Source organism: Staurois parvus, unplaced genomic scaffold (genome assembly GCF_062004578.1).
Source record: "Staurois parvus isolate SC_StPar_1 unplaced genomic scaffold, SC_StPar_1.0 ptg000291l, whole genome shotgun sequence".
NCBI lineage: Eukaryota > Metazoa > Chordata > Amphibia > Anura > Ranidae > Staurois > Staurois parvus.
In genome coordinates this window covers 479,706-501,013 of record NW_028318087.1, presented here as the reverse complement: position 1 = coordinate 501,013, position 21,308 = coordinate 479,706, and the positions used below count along the sequence as shown (strand labels likewise).

Genomic DNA, 21,308 nt, shown 5'->3' with positions numbered 1-21,308 from the left:
AACCCCAACACCAGCTTTTGCCACAACAGAATTTTACTTAGATGTGGCAAATAAACACAACCACAAATGCTGGAAACATACAATAAATTTACATACACCCAGCCCAAAGGCTGAGACCCTTGTGCTGCACAGCACAGCGCCTTCTGATGGATGAAGGTAGAAAGTGAAGTAATTTAACTACTGGCGGGCACAACTAAGCTGCCACACCTTACCTGTTATTACCCTAAAAGAGCAGGAATCAGTGTATGGGTGTATGGTATGGGCTAGCCTGCGGTGCAGCACAACAGCTTACAATCTTACACAAATCTACAGTATTCCCTCTCCCATAACTGGTCCTGTAGCACGTACCTGAGTATTCCTTCTGAGCAAAACGCCAGTCTGGCTTGAGTTTGTAGGATTGTATCAGCTCTCCAATGTGAAATGTCACTTTAAGTTGTGGAGTCCTTCCAATAATCAGTAACAACACTTGTGGCCTGACACAAACAGAGACCCTAACTAACTAACTAACTATAGGCCTGGACTCAGTCTCAAGGCGCCAACACTGAAATGAGGTGCATGCACGATCTTACCGACCCGGGTCTGCTTTGCATGCGCTGGTGACTCTGAACAGAACACATGTCTCTCCAACAAGCATGCGGTCTCGCCGTATATGTTGCTTAGTTCCTCTGTTTTCATCAGCATTCCTGGCAGCAATCTCATCAGCATTCCTGGCAGCAATCTCATCAGCTTCCTGGCAGCAATCCCATCAGCTTCCTGGCAGCAATCTCATCAGCTTCCTGGCAGCAATCTCATCAGCTTCCTGGCAGCAATCTCATCAGCTTCACTCAGCTGCAGCTCTGGTTACTGAGGGACGCTTTCACACCTGGATGTCATCAGATTCTCAGCTCACACGGTCCCTTATTCACCATGCTCCAAAACATGGCTTCTCTCTCTCCTTCCTGTTCTCTCCAACTCTGTGTGCAAAACCCCACCTCCTCATGAATATGCAAATATCTATGTAGTCTGAGGCTGTGTTAGAAAAACAGTGACATCTTGTGGCTAAACCGCAGAATGTCAGTCAAAACATTCATTTACTTCCACACAAACAGTGTTCAAACAATGAGAGCTGTTTCCCCATCTCACACAGTCATATTGTTGTATGCAGTACATTCCACTCCAATAGGCATGAATTACAGCTGAGCATACATTTTTTATATATTTGAATAAAGGTTATATTTTAGATTCATCAACTGGCCAGATGGTGCATAGGGAAACATACCCTCATCCTGCATAGATTTGTTATTTGACAAAGATGATGATTTACAATTAGGGCTTAGTTCAATAGTTGATTTATATTGCGTGCGTTTGTGATTCAAGTATGCACCCTGGCCTGCCAGTAATGTGAAGGGTGTGTGTGCCCCTCCACTTACCTGAACCATATGCCCTCAACATGGGGGTGCTTGGTCAGAGGGGACCCCTCTGGCAAAGCACCTTGTCCCCATGTTGATGAGGACAATGACCTACAACCCTGGCTGGTAGTTGTGGGTGTCTGCAGGCAGAGGCCTTATCAGAATCTGGAATCCAACTTTAATATTAAGGAGGCCCCCAGATACCCCCCTTCCTTGTGTACATAGTACCCCCACTCCTTCACAAAAAAAACTTTTAACCTAGAAATAAAGACACCCAAATGCCTGACAAGTCTTTTAATTAAAAAAAAATCCCCCCAAAATGTCCTTCATTGTAATTCCATCATCACATTGACTTGCCAAAAAAATAAACAGACAACCCAGTGCACAAGCAATCTTGATGTTACCACTGACTAGTCAGCTTCCCAAGTGGTCATCAGTTATATAAGGGACGGGGTGGGGATAGTGGTGACATCAATGACCAGATATGGCCAGTGGTAATTTTTGGGCAGTGATGACACTGCTCTCCCACTTTTTTGCTTAAAGGAAGCAATGATTCCTAGAGTCGACAATGGCTCCTAGGGACACTGTGGGTGCTAGCATCCTCAGGAACCAATGACAGTGTAAAGCTGTCATATAAGAACCTATAGTAATACCACTTCTAAATATAATTTTTGTCTACTGTCGAACAGGGTGACAAGTGAGCTAAAGTCTGGCCCCCTTTGTGTTTGACTATGAGTTTGAAAAACAATCCACATTCCTCTGTTATGGCTTATACAGTACTATCTTGATTTTTATGTCTAACTGTAAAATATGTCAACATATGCAATTCCCCATATAGTGCAGGCAATACAACTGTGTTTTAACCATTTAGCCCTAATGCCCATTAACAGGAGAAAATGTGCAGTTCAAGGGATTCAATTTGGTTTTTACAAAAATAAAATTAGTTAGTTCTCCAGAGTCTACATGTTGCTATGAAATGTCATGCTACTAGGCCTAAAAATACTGCTAAGATCTTTCAACAGAAACTTGTATATACACACCATGAGCAGGATGGGTATTCTCTTTTCCCCCCTCATGTTCTAAAATAAATAGAAGAAATACAATTTAGTACGAAGATAACAGAAGTCACTGTACTATTAGAAAACAAATGCAAATTTGTATACAAGGAAAGAGAGAGACAGAAGTATGGAAGAAGAGGTGTTGGAGTGTGTTGAGAAAGGTTTGAAAAATGAGGACAGGAATCTGCTGTGTGATGATATAATGAAAGGTGAGCTAGAGGTATGTTTGAGGAAGATGAAAAATGAGAAGATGCCTGGGAGTGATGGTTTGCCTGTGAAGTTTTACTGTACTTTTTGGGTTGTGCTGGGTGACTGGGTATGTGTGGAGGTTTTAAAAAGAGGGAGATTGTCAAAATCTATGTATGAGAGTAGAATTGTGTTGTTGTATAAGAAGGAATGTAAGGAAGATTTTAAAAATTGGAGACCGATTTCTTTGTTGAATGTAGATTATAAGTTGATTGCTAAATTGATTGTGGATAGATTGCGTGAAGTTGTTGGTAAGATGGTGGGGGAAGAACAAGTATGTGCTGTGCCTGGAAGAACTATTGCGGAGTTTGATTTGTTTGAGATATGGGCTGTGGTATAGTAAAGGTGGCAGTAGAATTTGAAAAAGCATATGATAGAGTAGCGCATGAGTTTATGTTTAAGGTGTTAAGTAAAATGGGGGTGCCTGATGGGATGATTGGATGGATAAGGCAGGGGTGTCCTCTGTTCCCTGTCCAGTTTGTATGTGTGATAGAGCCGTTATTACGACTGCTGGTGAAAGATACATTTGTAAGGGAGGTAGAAATACCTGGGAGTGGTGGGAGGAGCCTAAATGTAATAGGATATATGGATGATGTTACAGTAGTATGTAGAAGTATAGCTGATCTGAGGAGGGTAAAATAGTTAATGAATATTTTTTGTGCGGTAAGTGGGTTTGGAATAAATATACAAAAGAGTGAGTGTAAGTTTTTTGGGGAATGGAGTGATATGGGGGAATGTGGGTGGAAAATATGTAAAGGAAAGTGTTAGGAATAAGATTTGATGGAGACTTGTATGGTAGAGAAGAGGGAAGAGGTGTATGGAAAAATAAAGAAAAAAAGTATGTTTTTGGTCACTGAGGACCTTAACAATGGAGGGGAAATCACTGATTATAAAGGCTGTCATCTTGCCAATTTTATTATATTTATTTGTCGTGTTTCCCGCTCCTGACAGAATCCTGAAAAAAAATAACAAGAGTGCTTTACATTCATGTGGTCGTCAATGATGGAAAAGCTGAAGAGAGAGAAGGTGATGAAAGTGAAGGCAAATGGAGGAAAAGGTGTGGTGAACATTGAGAGATTTTTGGTTGTAAAATATGTGAGTATATGCGTATGGGTTAGTGGGAAAGAGAGCTTGGCAGGATGTATGTTGAGATATGCGAGTGGAAAGTATAAGTTGTATGAGAGTGATTTGAGGAAGGTAAGTTTTGGTGCACCGTGGTTTTATATGAGAATTGAAAGATGTATGAGGCGGTACAAACTCTAGGAGATGGTGAAAGAAGTACGGTGTGAAAGTAGGAAGGTGATGAGCATTTTGGAAAAAAGAGAAGGATTGGAGGTGGTAGGTGGTTTGAATGAAGTGCAAAGCAGGAAAGTATGGAAGAATGTAAGAAATAAAGAGCTTGTGAATAGACAGAAAGATGTGGCATGAATGTTTGTTCACAGGTGTCTGCCTGCAAGAGAATTTCAGAGGAGAAGAAGGTTTCTGGATAGTGAGATATGCCGAGAGAGGGGTGTAGATGTGTGGAGAATGTGGAGCATGTGTTTTGGGAATGTGGATATGCAAAAGGAGTATGGAAGTGTTTGTCGAAAATGGTGAAGGGATTGACTGGGGTGGAGCAGATGACTTTTGAGTTTGTAAGTGGGGAAAGTTGAGGAACGAGTGTTGTGGATGTTGGTAAATGGTGTTAAGGAGAGTTTGTGGGATGTGCGGAATATTCTAATTTTCAGAAAAGAAGAACTAAGTATAAAGGAGTGCGTTTCTATGATTTGTGGAAGGCTCTACGTATATGCATACTGTGATTGTACGGAATGTGGTTTGGAGGAAGCACAAAAGGTCTGGAAATTGAGTAGGTGGAGGGAGTGGAGTGGGTAACGTGACGTAGAATAATGATAATTGGGGTGGAGTTATGCAAGATAAGTTATGGGTGGAGGATGTTGGGAGTATGTATATGGTAATGTAATGGTATGATGTTTGGTGTAATAGAGGGTGGTTTGGATGAGGAAAAATATATTAATATGAATCTTGTTATACTATGGTGGAAGGGGGTTGTTATTTTTCAGTTTTGGAGGGTGGTGGGAGGTGGAGGTGGTGAAGGGGTTTTTGGTTTTTGGTGGTTTGTGTGATAATAATCTGTTATTTTTTCTTTTTAGAGTGATACAACGGTGGAGGGAAAGCACAGTGTTGTTATTGTCTACATGAAGGGAAAGGTGTTGAGGGAAAGTGTTTTGTGATTTTGTGGGAGGGAGGATATTTCGTATTTTTGGAATTGTGAGTTATTGTTATTTGGAAAATTTGTTTCATATGTAAATAATTTTTATGACCTTTTAAATAAAAGAATTTACAAAAATTAGAAAACAAATCCAACAAAGTTGTGTGCTGTTTAGATGGAGGGAAAGGTTTTGCGGGAAAGGTTTTTGTGATATGTGTTTTTGAGGGTGGGCGGGGAATTGTGGGGTTTTTGCTTATTGTATTGTAAATGTTGTTTGGTTATGTAAAATTTTTTTATTTATGAAAAAGTTTATGTAAAAAGTTTGTTTTATACTTTTAAGAAATTTTAAATAAAAGAATTAAAAAAAATTAGAAAACAAATCCAAATGCAACTGCCACATCAAACTACTGGTAACTTGTAACATTAAAAGTCATATAACAAATGGAGTGTAAACGTGTTCATGAAGTACTGTATGTATGGTTGTCTCTTCATCCCAAAGGTGAATACGGGATTGTTCAAGTATTGAGAATGGTAGTCAAAAAATTCTTCCAATTGTCTTTGGAATGTCACGGTCATTTAAAGGACCTACCATGCTTGAAATTTTCAGATGGTCATAAACATGTAAATGAATACTTATAAAATGTATAAGCAAGCTGTGCTAGATCAAAAAATGAAAGTCATTATCAGGGCTATTTTCTCAGAGAAAAGGTGCAGGAAATCACCCCCCCCTCCTAGGCCACACCTGTTCCTGCCCCCTACCCACCCCTAGAACTGCCCCTTGTCTCCATCCCTACACACCCCCTAGCACCGTCAATTTAGAGAACAGGAAGCCAAGTGAAATTTGGGAACTATACAGGTAATTTGCATGGAATGTGTTAATAAAAAGCAATGTAGTAAAATGCACAAAACATTAGAAATATCCAGCACTTAACAAAGTAAGCTCAGAGGCACTTCCAGCCCATATCCAGCTAGACACATCCCCCATATCCAGCTAGACACAGTCCCCAATATTCAGCAAGAGACAGTCCAATATCCATCAAGAGACATCTCCAATATCCAACAAAAGAATGCCCTAACATCCAACAAGAGACAGCCCCAACATACAGCTAAAGACAGCCCCAATATCCAGCAAGAGATAACCCTGATATCCAGCAAGACACAGCCCTAATATTCAGCAAGAGACAGTCCGATATCCAGCAACAGACATCCCCAATATCCAGCAACAGAATGCCCCAACATCCAACAAAAGAGAGCCTCAACATCCAGCTAGAGACAGCCCCAATATCCAGCAAGAGACAGCCCCAATATCCAGAAAGAGACAACCCCGATATTCAGCAAGAGACAACCCCGATATCCAGCAAGAGACAGCATGATATCCAGCAACAGACAGCCCCAATATCCAGCAAGAGACAGCCCAATATCTAGCATGAAACAGCCCCAATATCAATCAAGAGACATCCCCATACCCAGCAAGAGACAGCCCAATATCCAGCAATAGACATCCCCAATATCCAGCAAGATAGATAGCCCAATATCCAGGCAGCAGCAGTAACAGCCAGGCAGCCTCTATATCCTTCCAGCAGCAACACTGACAACTAAACAATAACAAAGAAATGTACTTAGTCTTAGTCAGGCAGTGAGTAGTCAGGAGTCTCAGAACAGGATAGGACATTTCATGGCAGCTCTTCCTCACAGCTGCCACTGGCACCAAGAAAGAAACATCTGGTCTGCTACAGGGAGAGGTGGAGTGAAGCAGATATCACCCCACCTACCATTCTCTTAAAGCTGCAGCGGGACTATAGGAGCTATGTCAGTTTATGTGGCTGCCAGCTCACTCCCTGGGTCAGCCACAGTATTAAACATATTATAAAAGAAAGAAACGTTCTGCTCCCTGGCGGATGTGCCGGAACGCTGTTCCGGCATATTCCGGCAAAAACAGCCCTAGTTATTACTAATGTACATCAGGGTAACAAATGGAGCCAATGCATAAACTGACCATTCAAATATGGAAACTAGGGGTTATTAGAACAAAACAAAACAAGGCTGAGATGTCAACAACAAACACAATATTTAAAGGCTAAGAAAACTAACATCTCAGAAGTGCTTTGAAAGTATGTGGCTGGCTACCCAAACTGAATATTTGCCTAACAACCACATAGTCAAACTATTTACTGTAGGTTGTAGAAAAAGAACAAGGTGGCTTCACAAATTTCACACATCCCATCATGTTCCTTGAAAATCAGAATCAGCCTTGACACCATGGTGGCTTGATTAAGGTGACCACTGTGACTATAAATGCTGTGTTATGTTTCTGACACTCATTAGAACTGCAAAAGGTACTTGTATGAGTGGTGATACATTTTCAAAATACAGAACAAGTCCATATGAATGTGATTAACAGCTACTATCCAATTGTACTTTATATTTACTACAGTGTCCATATACTATATATTTGGACTCTGATATCTTAATTTTTTTTAACCCAGATTACACTTATCAGGGACTGCCCAGATACTAAATGAGCTACACTATATTGCCAAAAGTATTGTGACACCCTTGCAAATCATTGAATTCAAGTGTTACAATCACCTCCATGGCCACAGGTGTATAAAATCAAGCACCTAGGCATGCAGACCTCTTCTACAAACATTTATGAAAGAATGGGTCGCTCTCAGGCTCAGTGAATTCAAGGGTGTTACCATAATAGGTTGCCAGCTGTGCAATAAGTCCATCCTTGAAATTTCCTTACTATTAAATATTCCATGTTCAACTGTTAGTGGTAATATAACAAAGTGGAAGAAACTGGGAACAACAGCAACTCAGCCACAAAGTGGTAGGCCATGTAAAATGACAGGGGGTCAACGCATGCTGAAGCGCACAGTGCTCAGAAGTTGCCAACTGTCTGCAGAGACAATAGCTAAAGACCTCCAAACTTCATGTGGCCTTCAGATTAGCACAACAACAGTGTGTAGAGAGCTTCATGGAATGGGTTTCCATGGCCAAGCAGCTGCATCCAAGCCTTACATCACCAAGTGCAATGCAAAGCACGGGATGCGATGCTGTAAAACACGCTGCCACTGAACTCTAGAGCAGTGTAGATGTGTTCTCTGGAGTGAAAAAATCATGCTTCTCTGTCTGGCAATCCGTTGGACATGTCTGGGATTGGCAGTTGCCAGGAGAATGGCACGTGCCTGACTGAATTGTGCCAAGTGCAAAGTTTGGTGGATTGGGGGATTATGGTGTGGGGTTGTTTTTCAGAGTTTGGGCTTGGTCCCTTAGTTCCAGTGAAAGGAAATCTTAAGGCGTCAGCATACCAAGACATTTTGGACAATTTCATGCTCCCAACTTTGTGGGAACAGTTTGGGGATGGCCCCTTTCTGTTCCAACTTCACTGCGCACCAGTGTACAAAGGTCCATAAAAACATGGATGAGCGAGTTTGGGGTGGAGGAACTTGACTGGCCTGCACTTGAATAACTTGAGTCCTGACCTCCACCCGATAGAACACCTTTGGGATGAATTAGAGCAGAGACTGCAAGCCAGGCCTTCTCATCCAACATCAGTGCCTGACCTCACAAATGCGCCTCTGGAAGAATGATCAAACATTCCCATAGACACACTCCTAAACCTTGTGGACAGCCTTCCCAGAAGAGTTGAAGTTGTTATAGCTGCAATGGGTGGGCCAACTCAATATTGAACCCATGTGCGTGTAAAGGCCAATACTTTTGGCAAAATAGTGTACATTTATATGTGGTAATATTTTTTATACTTTTAAAGGTTTTCATACATTAGGGCTATGTGTAAGTTTTTTTTTAAGTATAAAGCACATACATACAGTTATGTTATTTGACATTTTTATATTGTGAACATAGAGCTTGATGTACAACCTTTTTTGGATATTTTCCTATTTACACTGATTTTGTAGCTCTGAAGTAGTGTAATACAGAAAGGAGAAAGGCGCCTCTAAGTGTAGACTTTAAAACAGATTGTTTTGCACACAGTGAAGAGCAACTTACAAGAGGGTAGAATTAAACAGGCACATCAATGTCCATCATGGCAGAGATCTCCACGGTGAGAAGCGGAATTTGCAGCTGTAGGTGGTGATCGACCTTCTGTCATCATTCCAGGCGAGCCAACAAGGTGGAAGGGGCCTGGTACCTAGGTCTGGATCGCACATGGAGTGCAGCATGTGCGTGCAATGACGTCACTGGGCATCGTAGTGACGTGTGTCCTGAGCATGCACTTGGAGGTTGTTGTTTCAGGCGCACTCCTTTGTCAAACTGACGGGATAAAGGAGGTTGTGCCTTATATGGGATATCTAATGCTAATGGTCATGGTTCTTAAAGAGCCCGAGGCCCAGCTAATGACTAAAGTACATGCAAATATAACAACAGGTAATTTGTTGCATGAAATCATGCCACCAGAATATATGTAAAAAAAAAAAAATGTTTTATACATATATATATATATATATATATAGATACTTTATGGAAGTTGGCTATTTTTGGAGAAAGGGATAATACATGAACATACAGAACATAATTTTACATAAATGAAAAATAAAAAATTACATAAATACTGGAAATAAATTGTAAAGAAATGAATAAAAACTCTGTAAGACCACAACAGAATTCTCAAAGTTAAAATACTAGAACAATGGATAGAGGATAAGAGTGAAGATACTAATAAATTAACCTGAACACCACATGGATGGGACATTATTCACACATTGTACATACAGTATACATCTTGAGCCTATGTATATAAATTAAGGTAAAGATATCAATAGAATTATGAAATTAAAATGATAAAATTAACCTGCATAACATACACAATAATAAGATACTATCACGTAGGGGGCATACAAAAGGCTAAAATGTGTGTTGTTATGTATAATACTCACTGATTTATGGGGTAACAGACATACAGGAACAAAACAACCTGATATGTACCAGCCACCCTTAACCAACTCTAGAATTTCCACATATCGTCTCAAAAAAAGCCTGAAGTAGAAAAAAAGGATAGAAATGAATAAACTGAAACTAATGTGGGCTATCAAAAAATTTAAAATTTAGAAGTAAGTGTGTAATGTTACATAATGGTAGCTATTTCTAATTCTTCATTTAACCCATAAGGGGCTAAGGTATCCAGATTATATATCTGTCTCTCTATGTGTGTCCCTCTTGCACATAATTTCTGGAACCTTTCAGCCTCTGGAAGTGATTTAGGGATCTGTTCTATCACGCAAATGTGGAGTCCAGTGGTAGATTTATGCTGGTATTCGGCAAAGTGGCGTGGAACGCTGTGTTTATCTTTGCCTTCCTCAAATATAGTGTGCCTAACGTAGGGTTTGCCACATGGACAGGAAAGGCAATGAACGACATAATCTGAGGAACAGTTTAAAAAAATTATCAAATTTGTAGGTTTTACCATTTACGATGTACTGTTTTTGTCCATGTGTAACAAAAAGCAGGTCTATTTCCTTTGTTTATTCCTGTGTATGAAGCATATTAGTGCTGCACCTGCTTATCAGTCTTTGATGCCCAATAAATTGTTTTCCATCACTAGGCATCACCATGGATCTAAAACTAGACATTAAAAAAACACAAATATACCATCCTAGATGACCTCTTGTCAGCAAGATGCTTGCCATGGTGCGGCTGAAGCCTCTGGGCTTACACAGCGGCGCAGGCGCAGATGTGCGAGGGCCCATTCTGCTGTGCGTTGTCTGCATAGTCACGCACATGCATGCACACACCCGCAACTGCCAGTTGCTAATGTTGGTGCCAATTAGACTATTTAACCATTTCCATACAGGGCACTTTTACCCCCTTCCCTCCCAGGCCATTTTTCAGGTCTCAGCGCTCTCACACTTTGAATGACAGTTGCACGGTCATACAACACTGTACCCAAACTAAATTTTATCATTTTCTTCACACAACTAGAGCTTTCTTTTGGTGGTATTTAATCACCACTGGGATTTTTATTTTTTGCTAAATTAACAAAAAAAGACCGAAAATTTTGAAATAAAAACACGTTTTTCTTTGTTTCTGTTATAAAAGTTTGCAAATAAATAATTGTTCTTCATAAATTTAGGCCAAAATGTATTCTGCTACATGTCTTTGGTGAAAATAACCCAAATTAGGATGCGTTTTTTAGTTTTTAGGAAAGTTATAGAGTTCACAAACTATGGGATATACAGTGGGGCAAAAAAGTATTTAGTCAGCCACCAATTGTGCAAGTTCTCCCACTTAAAAAGATGAGAGAGGCCTGTAATTGGCATCATAGGTAGACCTCAACTATGAGAGACAGAATGAGAAAAAAAAATCCAGACAATCACATTGGCTGATTTGGAAAGAATTTATTTGCAAATTATGGTGGAAAATAAGTATTTGGTCAATATCAAAAGTTCATCTCAATACTTTGTTATATATCCTTTGTTGGCAATGACAGAGGTCAAACGTTTCCTGTAAGACTTCACAAGGTTGGCACACACTGTTGCTGGTATATTGGCCCATTCCTCCATGCAGATCTCATCTAGAGCAGTGATGTTTTGGGGCTGTCGCTGGGCAACACAGACTTTCAACTCCCTCCAAAGGTTTTCTATGGGGTTGAGATCTGGAGACTGGCTAGGCCACTCCAGGACCTTGAAATGCTTCTTACGAAGCCACTCCTTCGTTGCCCGGGCAGTATGTTTGGGATCATTGTCATGTTGGAAGACCCAGCCACGTTTCATCTTCAATGCCCTTGCTGATGGAAGGAGGTTTGCACTCAAAATCTCACCATACATGGCCCCATTCATTCTGTTCTGTACATGGATCAGTAGTCCTGGTCCCTTTGCAGAGAAACAGCCCCAAAGCATGATGTTGCCACCCCCATGCTTCACAGTAGGTATGGTGTTCTTTGGATGCAACTCAGCATTCTCTCTCCTCCAAACATGACGAGTTGTGTTTCTACCAAACAGTTCTATTTTGGTTTCATCTGACCATATGACATTCTCCCAATCCTCTTCTGGATCATCCAAATGCTCTCTAGCAAACTTCAGACAGGCCCAGAAATGTACTGGCTTAAGCAGGGGGACACGCCTGGCACTGCAGGATCTGAGTCCCTGGCGGCGTAGTGTGTTACTGATGGTAGCCTTTGTTACGTTTGGTCCCAGCTCTCTGCAGGTCATTCACTAGGTCCCGCCGTGTGGTCCTGGGATTTTTGCTCACCGTTCTTGTGATCATTTTGACCCCACGGGGTGAGATCTTCATGGAGCCCCAGATCGAGGGAGATTATCAGTGGTCTTGTATGTCTTCCATTTTCTAGTTATTGCTCCCACAGTTGATTTGTTCACACCGAGCTGCTTGCCTATTGCAGATTCAGTCTTCCCAGCCTGGTGCAGGTCTACAATTTTGTTTCTGGTGTCCTTCGACAGCTCTTTTGTCTTCACCATAGTGGAGTTTGGAGTGTGACTGTTTGAGGTTGTGGAAAGGTGTCTTTTATACTGATAACAAGTTCAAACAGGTGCCATTGATACAGGTAATGAGTGCAGGACAGAGGAGCCTCTTAAAGAAGAAGGTACAGGTCTGTGAGAGCCTGAAATCTTGCCTGTTTGTAGGTGACCAAATACTTATTTTCCACCATAATTTGCAAATAAATTCTTTCCAAATCAGCCAATGTGATTGTCTGGATTTTTTTTTCTCATTTTGTCTCTCATAGTTTAGGTCTACCTATGATGCCAATTACAGGCCTCTCTCATCTTTTTAAGTGGGAGAACTTGCACAATTGGTGGCTGACTAAATACTTTTTTGCCCCACTGTATCTGAATATTGATCAATCCTGAAGTACTGACAGCCAATCTAATTTCTTGAGGTCCAAGAATGTCAGAACAGTACAGATATCCTCCAAATGACCCCTTTTTGCAGAATAGACAGTCCTACGTACTTCATAAGAGGCATGGCAAGTTTTTTGAAGTTATATTTTTTTTGTCATAATTTTTCGGAAAATGAAAAAATTAAAAAAAATAATTTCACTATTTTTTTCATACTGTCACCAGTGCAGTACAGCGTCATCATATAACTGGCATGGCGGTGATCAGGGTCACTGACTGGTGACAGTATGAAAAATATATACATTTTTTTAATTATTTTAAATTTTTTATTACATTTGTTTTAAGATTTTTTTTCATATTTCACTATGACCAAAGTAGTACAATGTTACCATAGTAACATTGTACTACTTTGGGGAAGTGATCAGTATTTTTTTTTTTTTGTACACAATTTGCTTATAGCAAAGAATTACTTTGCTATAAGCAAGCATTTACCTGAGTGACATTGATTCATTCAGGGTTTTTTTTTGCCACGGCTAATCACATGACACAGCTTGGCTGTGATTGGTCACAGCAGGTCATATGGTACCGGCAACGGGGCCGGTACTCAGATCTGTCATCGGCCGTGTACGAAAACACGGCCGGTGACAGATCGCGCCGCTGCGCGGCTCTGCAGGCGCGCAAACTGTGCATGCCCGAAAGGACGCCATATGGCGTCCACCCGGAACGCTGAGGGATTTTGTCGGCCGCCAATCGGCCATTGCAAGAGGTTAAACAAGCTTATAATCAATATGTGAGAGGTAAACCCAAAAAGAACACCACAACTACAGCAGACCATTCCACTAAGTTTATCACTTCATACCATACCCAGTACATGAAGATATAAAAAATTCTAGCCAAACATTGGAACATCCTTCAAGAGAACCCACACCTAAAAATCGTAATTCCCATTAAACCTAAAGTCATTTATAAAAAGGCCCCCAGCTTAAAAACAAACTAGCCCCCGCAAACTCCCTACTACCTTTATCCATACTGATCAAACCTTTTTTTTCTCACTCATCGGGATGTACCAGTGTCGCAAGTCTTTGTGTAAGACTTGCGTTATTTATGCACATGGACAAAAACAGTACATCGTAAAGGGTAAAACCTACAAATTTGAAAATTTTGTCAACTGCTCCTTAGATTATGTAGTTTATTGCCTTTCTTGTCCATGTAGCAAACCCTATGTTGGGAGCACCATACAGCTACTAAGGAAACATTTCGGAGAACATAGAAGACTAATTGGGGAAGGCAAAGATAAGCACAGAGTTCCATGCCACTTTGCCGATTACCATCATAAATCTACCACTGGACTCCGCATTTGGGTGATAGAACAGATCCCTAAATCACTTCCAGAGGCCGAAGGTTTCCAGAAATTATGTGCAAGAGAGACACACATAGCGAGACAGATATATACTCTGGACATCTTAGCCCCTGAAGGGTTAAATGAAGAATTAGAAATCTCTACCATTATGTAACATTACACACATCTAAATTTTCAATTTTGTGATAGCCCACATTAGTTGCAGTTTATTCATCTCTGTTCCTTTTTTCTTTCAGGCTTTTTTTGAGACAATATGTGGAAATTCTAGAGTTGGCTGGGGGTGGCTGGTACATTCAGGTTGTTTTGTTCCTGTATGTCTATTACCTCATCAATCAGTGAGTATTATACATAACAACACACATTTTAGCATTTTGTATTCTCCCTACATGATAGTATCAATATCTTATTGTTGTGTATGTTATGCAGGTTAATTTTATCATTTTAATTTTATAATTCTATTGATATACTTACATTAATTTAGGCTCTAAATGAATATTATTTATTCTTTTGAGTTTTAGACGTATATGTATAATGTATGAATAATGTCCCATCCATGTGTTGTTCACATGTTAATTTATTAGTATCTTCACTCTTATCCTCTATCCATTGTTCTAATATTTTAACTTTGAGAATTATCCCGTCAGTTTGACAAAGGAGTGCGCCTGAAACAATAACCTCAGAGCACATGCTCAGGAAACGCATTGCTACAACACCAGGTGATGTCATCGCGCACATGCTGCGCTCCACGTGCGGTCCAGACCTCGGTACCAGGCCCCTTCCACTTTGCTGGCTCGCCTGGAACGCTAACAGAAGGTCAATCACCACCTACAGCTGCAAATTGCGCTTCTCACCGTGGCGATCTCTTCCATGACAGACATTGATATGCCTGTTTCATTCTACCCTCTTGAAAGTTGCTCTTCACTGTGTGCAATAAGTCTACACTTAGAAGCACCTTTCTCCTTTCTGTTTTACATTCACCACTCTGGAGTAAGCTTCAATCCAGTGAGGGGAGCCACAAGTGCGATGGACTTTTTTCATCCTGCTGTATCGATACATTATTAGCAGTGTGACCTTATTATACCCATTGTTTATACCAACCAGCTGTATTCCTATGAGCATTGTACAATTACGGTGGTTAGCATTATTGTCCCATCCATTTTATACATGAGGAATTTTGCATTTAAACCATTGTTCTAGTGCCACCTATTTCCCTTGTTTATTCCTGGAGTAGTGGGCTAGTGTGGGTTTTTTTACAGATATTTGTTCAAATTAGCATATCTCTGACCTGCAAGTTAACATATACAATATTTTTGCACTGCAATTTATCCCATAACTACTGCCCTCTCTTTGTTTTTTCACAATTTATTTCAACACAGTCAGTGTCCTTTATTCCTTTGTAGAACTTCAGGTATCAGATGGCTATTAGCTAAATGTCACCCTATCAATCACCCATTTGCCAGAAGACAAGAAACTCTTCATACCAGGGTTGAGATTAATGGCATCTTTCATATCATAGGAGCCTACAAAGAAAAGTAAAATTTCAGTCAATAAACACATTTAAATGTATCTTGCATCAAACCCATTATCTTTCATAATTATTTGTTATTATTTCTCACTTCTTTAAGCTAAGTTTTACAGCACATTTAACAATCTATATACTGTGATGAAAATACATTTATAGTACATCAAGGTTGCTCTATTAATATTAACTATGATGAGCAACAAAAAATAGATATACTTTTTATCCCTCTTTGCAGGTGTAGGTACACGCCTACCCCTAGCACACGTGGTTAGGCACTATAGCTGGCTCTGTGTGCTTCACCTATAGCAACCCCCTTTCCCATAAGGTAGGGCTATCGGTACTGCCCCTGGGTCAATGCTATAGTGCCTGGCTACCACGCTGTGGCAGGCACAAGTTAAGCACAGCAAACAGGTACTTGCAGTTGGCAGACAGGCAGAGTGGTCCAATGGCAGTGCAGGTTCAAGGCAGGCAACGTTCAGAAAGTAGTGAGTATCAAATTCATGGTCAAAAAGGTAGGTAAAGTTCAGGGAGCAGTTCAAAGTCCATTCTAGCAGGCAGGGTGGGGATCAGGTGAAGGCAAAGGGCAAGGCATGGGAACAATGCAGGCAAAGAGGGAGCTTGGAGCACGTGTTGCAAACACAAGCACAAGCATTGCACTAAGGGCTTGGCAGGCTTAAAACAGGTTTGCTCTCCACCCAGAGGTTGTGTCTACATCAATCACCAGTGGGGACCTTGTCCTGAGCACAAGTGTCCCTAGCTCAAATTTAGCATTGTTGCTGGGTTGCAGTCAGCTTGAGCTCTGAATTGTTATAGTTCTGCTTTCAATGGGTTATCCCTAAGCCCATTTTTATTTCCCCTGCTGTTAGAGAGAGCTACAAGCAATATAGTAAGAAGATACAAGAATTCTGAGCGATGAATATTTATGTCTGTTTGGCTAAGCACTTGGAGGTTTATTGTTGGTGGTGCATGCTGGGGAATTATATAAATACTTGGAACGACCTTCCAAAAAGATCTTTTGTCCTTGCCTCCTGGGTTGTTCATTCAAAAGAAGTCTGTGTTGGAGGCCTCTACCTCCCAGGCCTGCTGCCTGTGGAGGGCAAAGCCAAGAGTGGACCTACAAGTAAGTTTGGGGCCTGAAAGTTTTGCACTGCTGTACAGGAGGGGTGCAGCTGGAGCATAGTTGGAGCACCAGATGAAGGAGCTTTGTGGCTGAAGACTGGAAAGAGAATATACACAAAAGAAGGTGCGCCAGACTAAACGATAAAAGAGTCCAAATTATTTTATTAGTTTGTACTAGAAAACAGGCAGTGGGTCAGGGGTCAGAACAACTCTCCCTTTATATATAGTTACATAGTTAGTCTGGCTGAAAAAAGACAAAAGTCCATCCAGTTCAATCTTAAAAAAAAGAAAAGTTATAATCCTATACCCACAGTTGATCCAGAGGAAGAAAAAAACCCACCAAAGCATAATACAATTTGCTCCTGTAGGGGAAACAATTCCTTCCTGATCCCCCGAGAGGCAATCAGATATTCCCTGGATCAAGTTTACCTATAAATGTTAATAACCAGTTATATTATGTGTATATAGGAAAGATCCTTCTCCACCATTGATTCCCCCAGTTGTACTCCCCCTAGTATGTATGATGCATGCATATTCTTACCCCCAAGTGCATAACCTTACATTTACCAGCATTAAACCTCATTTGCCACATAGTTGCCCAATTAAACAGTGCATTGAGGTCGGCATGTAAATTGCAGATATCCTGTAAGGACGTTATTCCACTGCACAGCTTGGTGTCATCTGCAAAGACTGAAATGAGATTTTTAATCCCAGACCCTATATCATTTATAAATATATTAAAAAGTAAGGGTCCCAACACTGAACCTTGGGGTACACCACTGACAACCCTAGACCATTCAGAGTATGAATCATTAACCACTACTCTCTGAATACGAACTTTTAGCCAGTTTTCTATCCATTTACATATGGATTTTTCCAAGCCTGTAGACTTTACCTTACATATTAGCCGTGTGTGGGGAACTATGTCAAACGCTTTTTCAAAATCCAAGTATACCACATCCACCGCCACCCCTCTGTCCAAGGTTTTGCTCACCTCCTCTTAAAAAGAAATCAAATTTGTTTGAAAACTTCTGTCTTTCATGAATCCATGCTGTCTGTTGCTTAAAATAATTTTTTCAAGTATGGTCTCATCTATGCAGTATTTTATTGATCGCTTACTGACCGCCCTATAGCAGAAATACTGCTACAGGGCGGCACGGGTGCGCAAAACCACATATACTGTATATACATAATTTTGCAGTTTCGGGTAGGGAGTGCACGAGCCGTGCATGCACCCTAGCCGTGCTGCCATTTGCAGCGTGGTCCCAACTGGTAATCACTGGATCCCGGATGGTAATTACTGGCCGACACCTGGTGATTTCCGATGATCACCGATGGGGTGGAGAACTGTTTTGTTTACTAACAGTCATCCTCCCTTGTCAGCTGAGGCACACTGCTCTGGATGACTGTGCATAGCACAGCTATCCAGAGCAGTGTGCTTACAGTGAAGCACCAACACACTGCCCCCTAGTAAAACACTCGCTGCACATAGTTAACCCTTTGATCGCCCCTCATGTTAACCCCTTCCTGCCCGGTGCCATTAGTACAGTGTCACTGCTTTTTTTTTAGCACTGATCACTGTATTGGTGTCACTGGGGATGTCAGTGACACCAAGTCAGTTCCACCCAGTGTCAGAATGTCCGCCACAGTCCCACTATAAGTCGCTGATATTACTAGTGGAAAAGAAAAATTCCAGTATCTATTTTTTTTTTAGCAAAGACATGTAGCAGAATACATTTATGCCGAAATTTGATTTTTTTTACTGGACATGTTTAATAGCAAAGAGTCAAAAATATTGTTTTTTTTCTCAAAAATGTTGGTCTTTTTTTTTATAGCACAAAAAATAAAAACCGCACAAGTGATCAGCTACCACCGCAAGAAAGCTCAATTCGTGGGAAAAAAAGGACGTAAATTTAATTTGGGCACAGGGTTGCATGACTGCAAAATTGTTAGTTAAAGCAATGCAGCGCAGTAATGCAAAAAATGGCCTGGTCAAGAAGGGGGGGAAATCCTCAGGAGGGCAAGTGGTTAAACTCTCCAATGTCTTCCCAACTATAGAAGTTAAACAGGTCTATAATTACTTGGTAAAGATTTTGATCCCTATTAAAATATAGGCAGCACATTGGTCTTACGCCACTCACGTGGTACTATGACACTCATTAAAGAGTCCCTAAAAATTAGAAACAATGGCTTTGAAATGACAGAGCTCAATTCTTTAAGGACCCGTGGGTGTATGCCATCCGGTCCAGGTGATTTATTCACCTTTATTCTGTCTAAATATTTCTGGATCATATCAATTGTGAGCCAATGTGGATCATCTGGAACTGTGTCAATACCATACCCATTATGGACAAGAGCTCCCCCATGATCCTTTGTATACACAGAGCCGAAGAAGGTATTTAATAAATTTGCCTTCTCTTTGTCCCCAGTCACCCACTCTAGATTATTTTGTAAAGGGCCTACATTCTCAGACCTGACTATTTTACTATCAATATATTTAAAGGATTTTTTGGGCTTTGTCCTGCTATCATTTGCAATCTGTCATTCGGTTTCAACTATTGCGGCCTTGATTCCCTTTTTACATGTTCTTTTATAGACTTTGTCATTTTTAACCGATGATAGCGTTCCTTCATTATTATATTTAATAAAAGCTTTTTTCTTATTATCTATATTTTTATCTTTGGTCGTAAGCCACATAGGTTTGATTTTTAGCCTTTTAAACTTGTTGCCCATGGGAATATATTTTGCAGTGTGTTCACATACAGTCTTTTTGAAGAACTCCCATTTCTGTGTTGTGTTCATCAATGCCAATATTCCCTCCCAGTCTAAGTCTTGGAGAGCAGCTCTCAGCCTTGGAAAATTACCTCTTACTTGCTGAGTGAGTAACTCCACACCCCCTGGACCGGAAAAGGGGAAAGGGCATTTGGATGGGAAACCTGACTAGCCCCCATCTGGGACTGCTTTCATTTGAGGTGGCAGTTTCTGGGACCTCTTGGTCAGGGATCCCCTCAGGCATCTAGGTGAAAAGGAGATTTTATTGGGGGTCTGAAGAGGTACACAGGAGAGGCTGATTAGTTCTTTGCAAGAAGAGAAGTGAAAAACCCTTCTGACGATTTGTACATAGTTCCAGGAAGTTGTCTTCAGTTTCAAAGTTCCTTGGGCATCCCATGTACCCCTCATCCCCATCCAAGTTATCATCCCCTAATAAAATCCAAAAAAGACATGTTGAAGGACTGTTTACTGTCTTTGGAGTGCAAATCTGGAAGGAAATGTGAGTATATTAGCTGTGCAGGACTATAGGGGACCCGAATCTCTAGCAACGTCTAAGGTGGTAGTGCTACATAAACATCTGCATTAAATTGTCTCGTCATGTCTGTCTGAAGCTCATCTTAATACTAAGCACACTAATTTGCAACATAAGAACTCTACCTTTAAAAGTAAGGTATACCATGTTTCATGAGAACAATTAAAACATGAGTATGGTCTCTGGATTCCTGAGCCTGTAATGGATCAAAGTCTTGGGGCACACCATTTAGAATTGTAGACTATTCAGAATACAAAAGCACAGAAGTGAACAAAAATGTAATTAGCATTTTACAGAAGCATCATTTCTTACATCAATGAAATATTAGAAAAACGTTCAGATTAACACTTACTTGCAGCATAGGGCGTTGCATGGAAGTAAATAATTGCAATAGAAATAATTACTATCCTCTGCATTGTGTCTCCTTGACCAGTTCCCAACTCCAGTATAAACACAACTTGATCAGAATAAGCTGATTATTTCTAGACGGATTCATATATCCATTGTACATCAGCTGACTTCCCAGTACTGCACATTTCAGGAAAGTAAACATTTCCTGTAGAGTGATTCCAATGCTGAGAAATTCATTATTGTGACATTTTAAAGCTGAACTTCAGCCTTACTGTCAGTCTCCTCTCCTGTACTGAAATTGCTTACACTGATTTCACTGCACACTGTGAGCTGTTCATAGTATGCATTAGAAGCTTCAGCAAGTCATTTTAAGCACACCTCAGGACATCTAGTATCATCTAGAACTTTCCTCCCCAGCCTTACTGTCCCTGGTCCTTCCTTTTCATTTATTGGATTTGGAGACATTGGACATGGAGGCTCAGCACTACATGTGGTAGTCTGCAGCCTTCCTAGGAATGCCCAGTCCCACAGAGTGATATGTGTCCTGACAGGGAAATCATATATTTGCATAAAACCTCCCAAGAGCCAGCTTACCCGCTTACCTCCAATCCGAGATCAGAGGGCAATCTGGTGTAAACAGACAATGGAGTCCATTTATACCCGACTGCCCCTTGAGCATAAACTGAGGGGAACAGACCTGGCATCTGCTTGCTCTGCTCTGATCAGCAGGAGATCAGAGGACAGATCCCCTGCTGATCATAACAGAGTCTGTTCCATGTGAAAGGGGCTTAAAAATTAGGGAAGCTATGTGCAGCACCCTGTTAGACCCTCCTACCAGCTATGATCTGCCTGCATTGCATAGAGAAACACAGATACCCAGTGATGATATCTATAAAGTGACTCTAAAGGTTGAATTAAAAAAAAAATAACAAACCTG

General features: G+C 40.8%; 1 protein-coding gene across 2 annotated transcripts in view; it reads right to left on the bottom strand.

Moving 5' to 3' along the window:
• The window catches only part of LOC149458195 (uncharacterized), a 42,539-nt gene extending 21,988 nt beyond the window's left edge, over positions 1-20,551 (bottom strand). Inside the window, exons 1-3 of one of the 2 annotated variants that reach the window (XM_089682473.1) lie at positions 20,373-20,551; positions 15,557-15,595; positions 2,429-2,467 (exon numbers count right to left, since the gene is read on the bottom strand). In XM_089682473.1, the coding sequence (XP_089538599.1) occupies positions 2,429-2,467; positions 15,557-15,595; positions 20,373-20,436 (142 nt within the window). In that variant the 5' untranslated portion in view covers positions 20,437-20,551. The remainder of the gene's footprint in view (positions 1-2,428; positions 2,468-15,556; positions 15,596-20,372) is intronic. The other variant, XM_089682472.1, reaches the window with a different exon arrangement.
• Between the last annotated feature and the right edge of the window lie 757 nt (positions 20,552-21,308).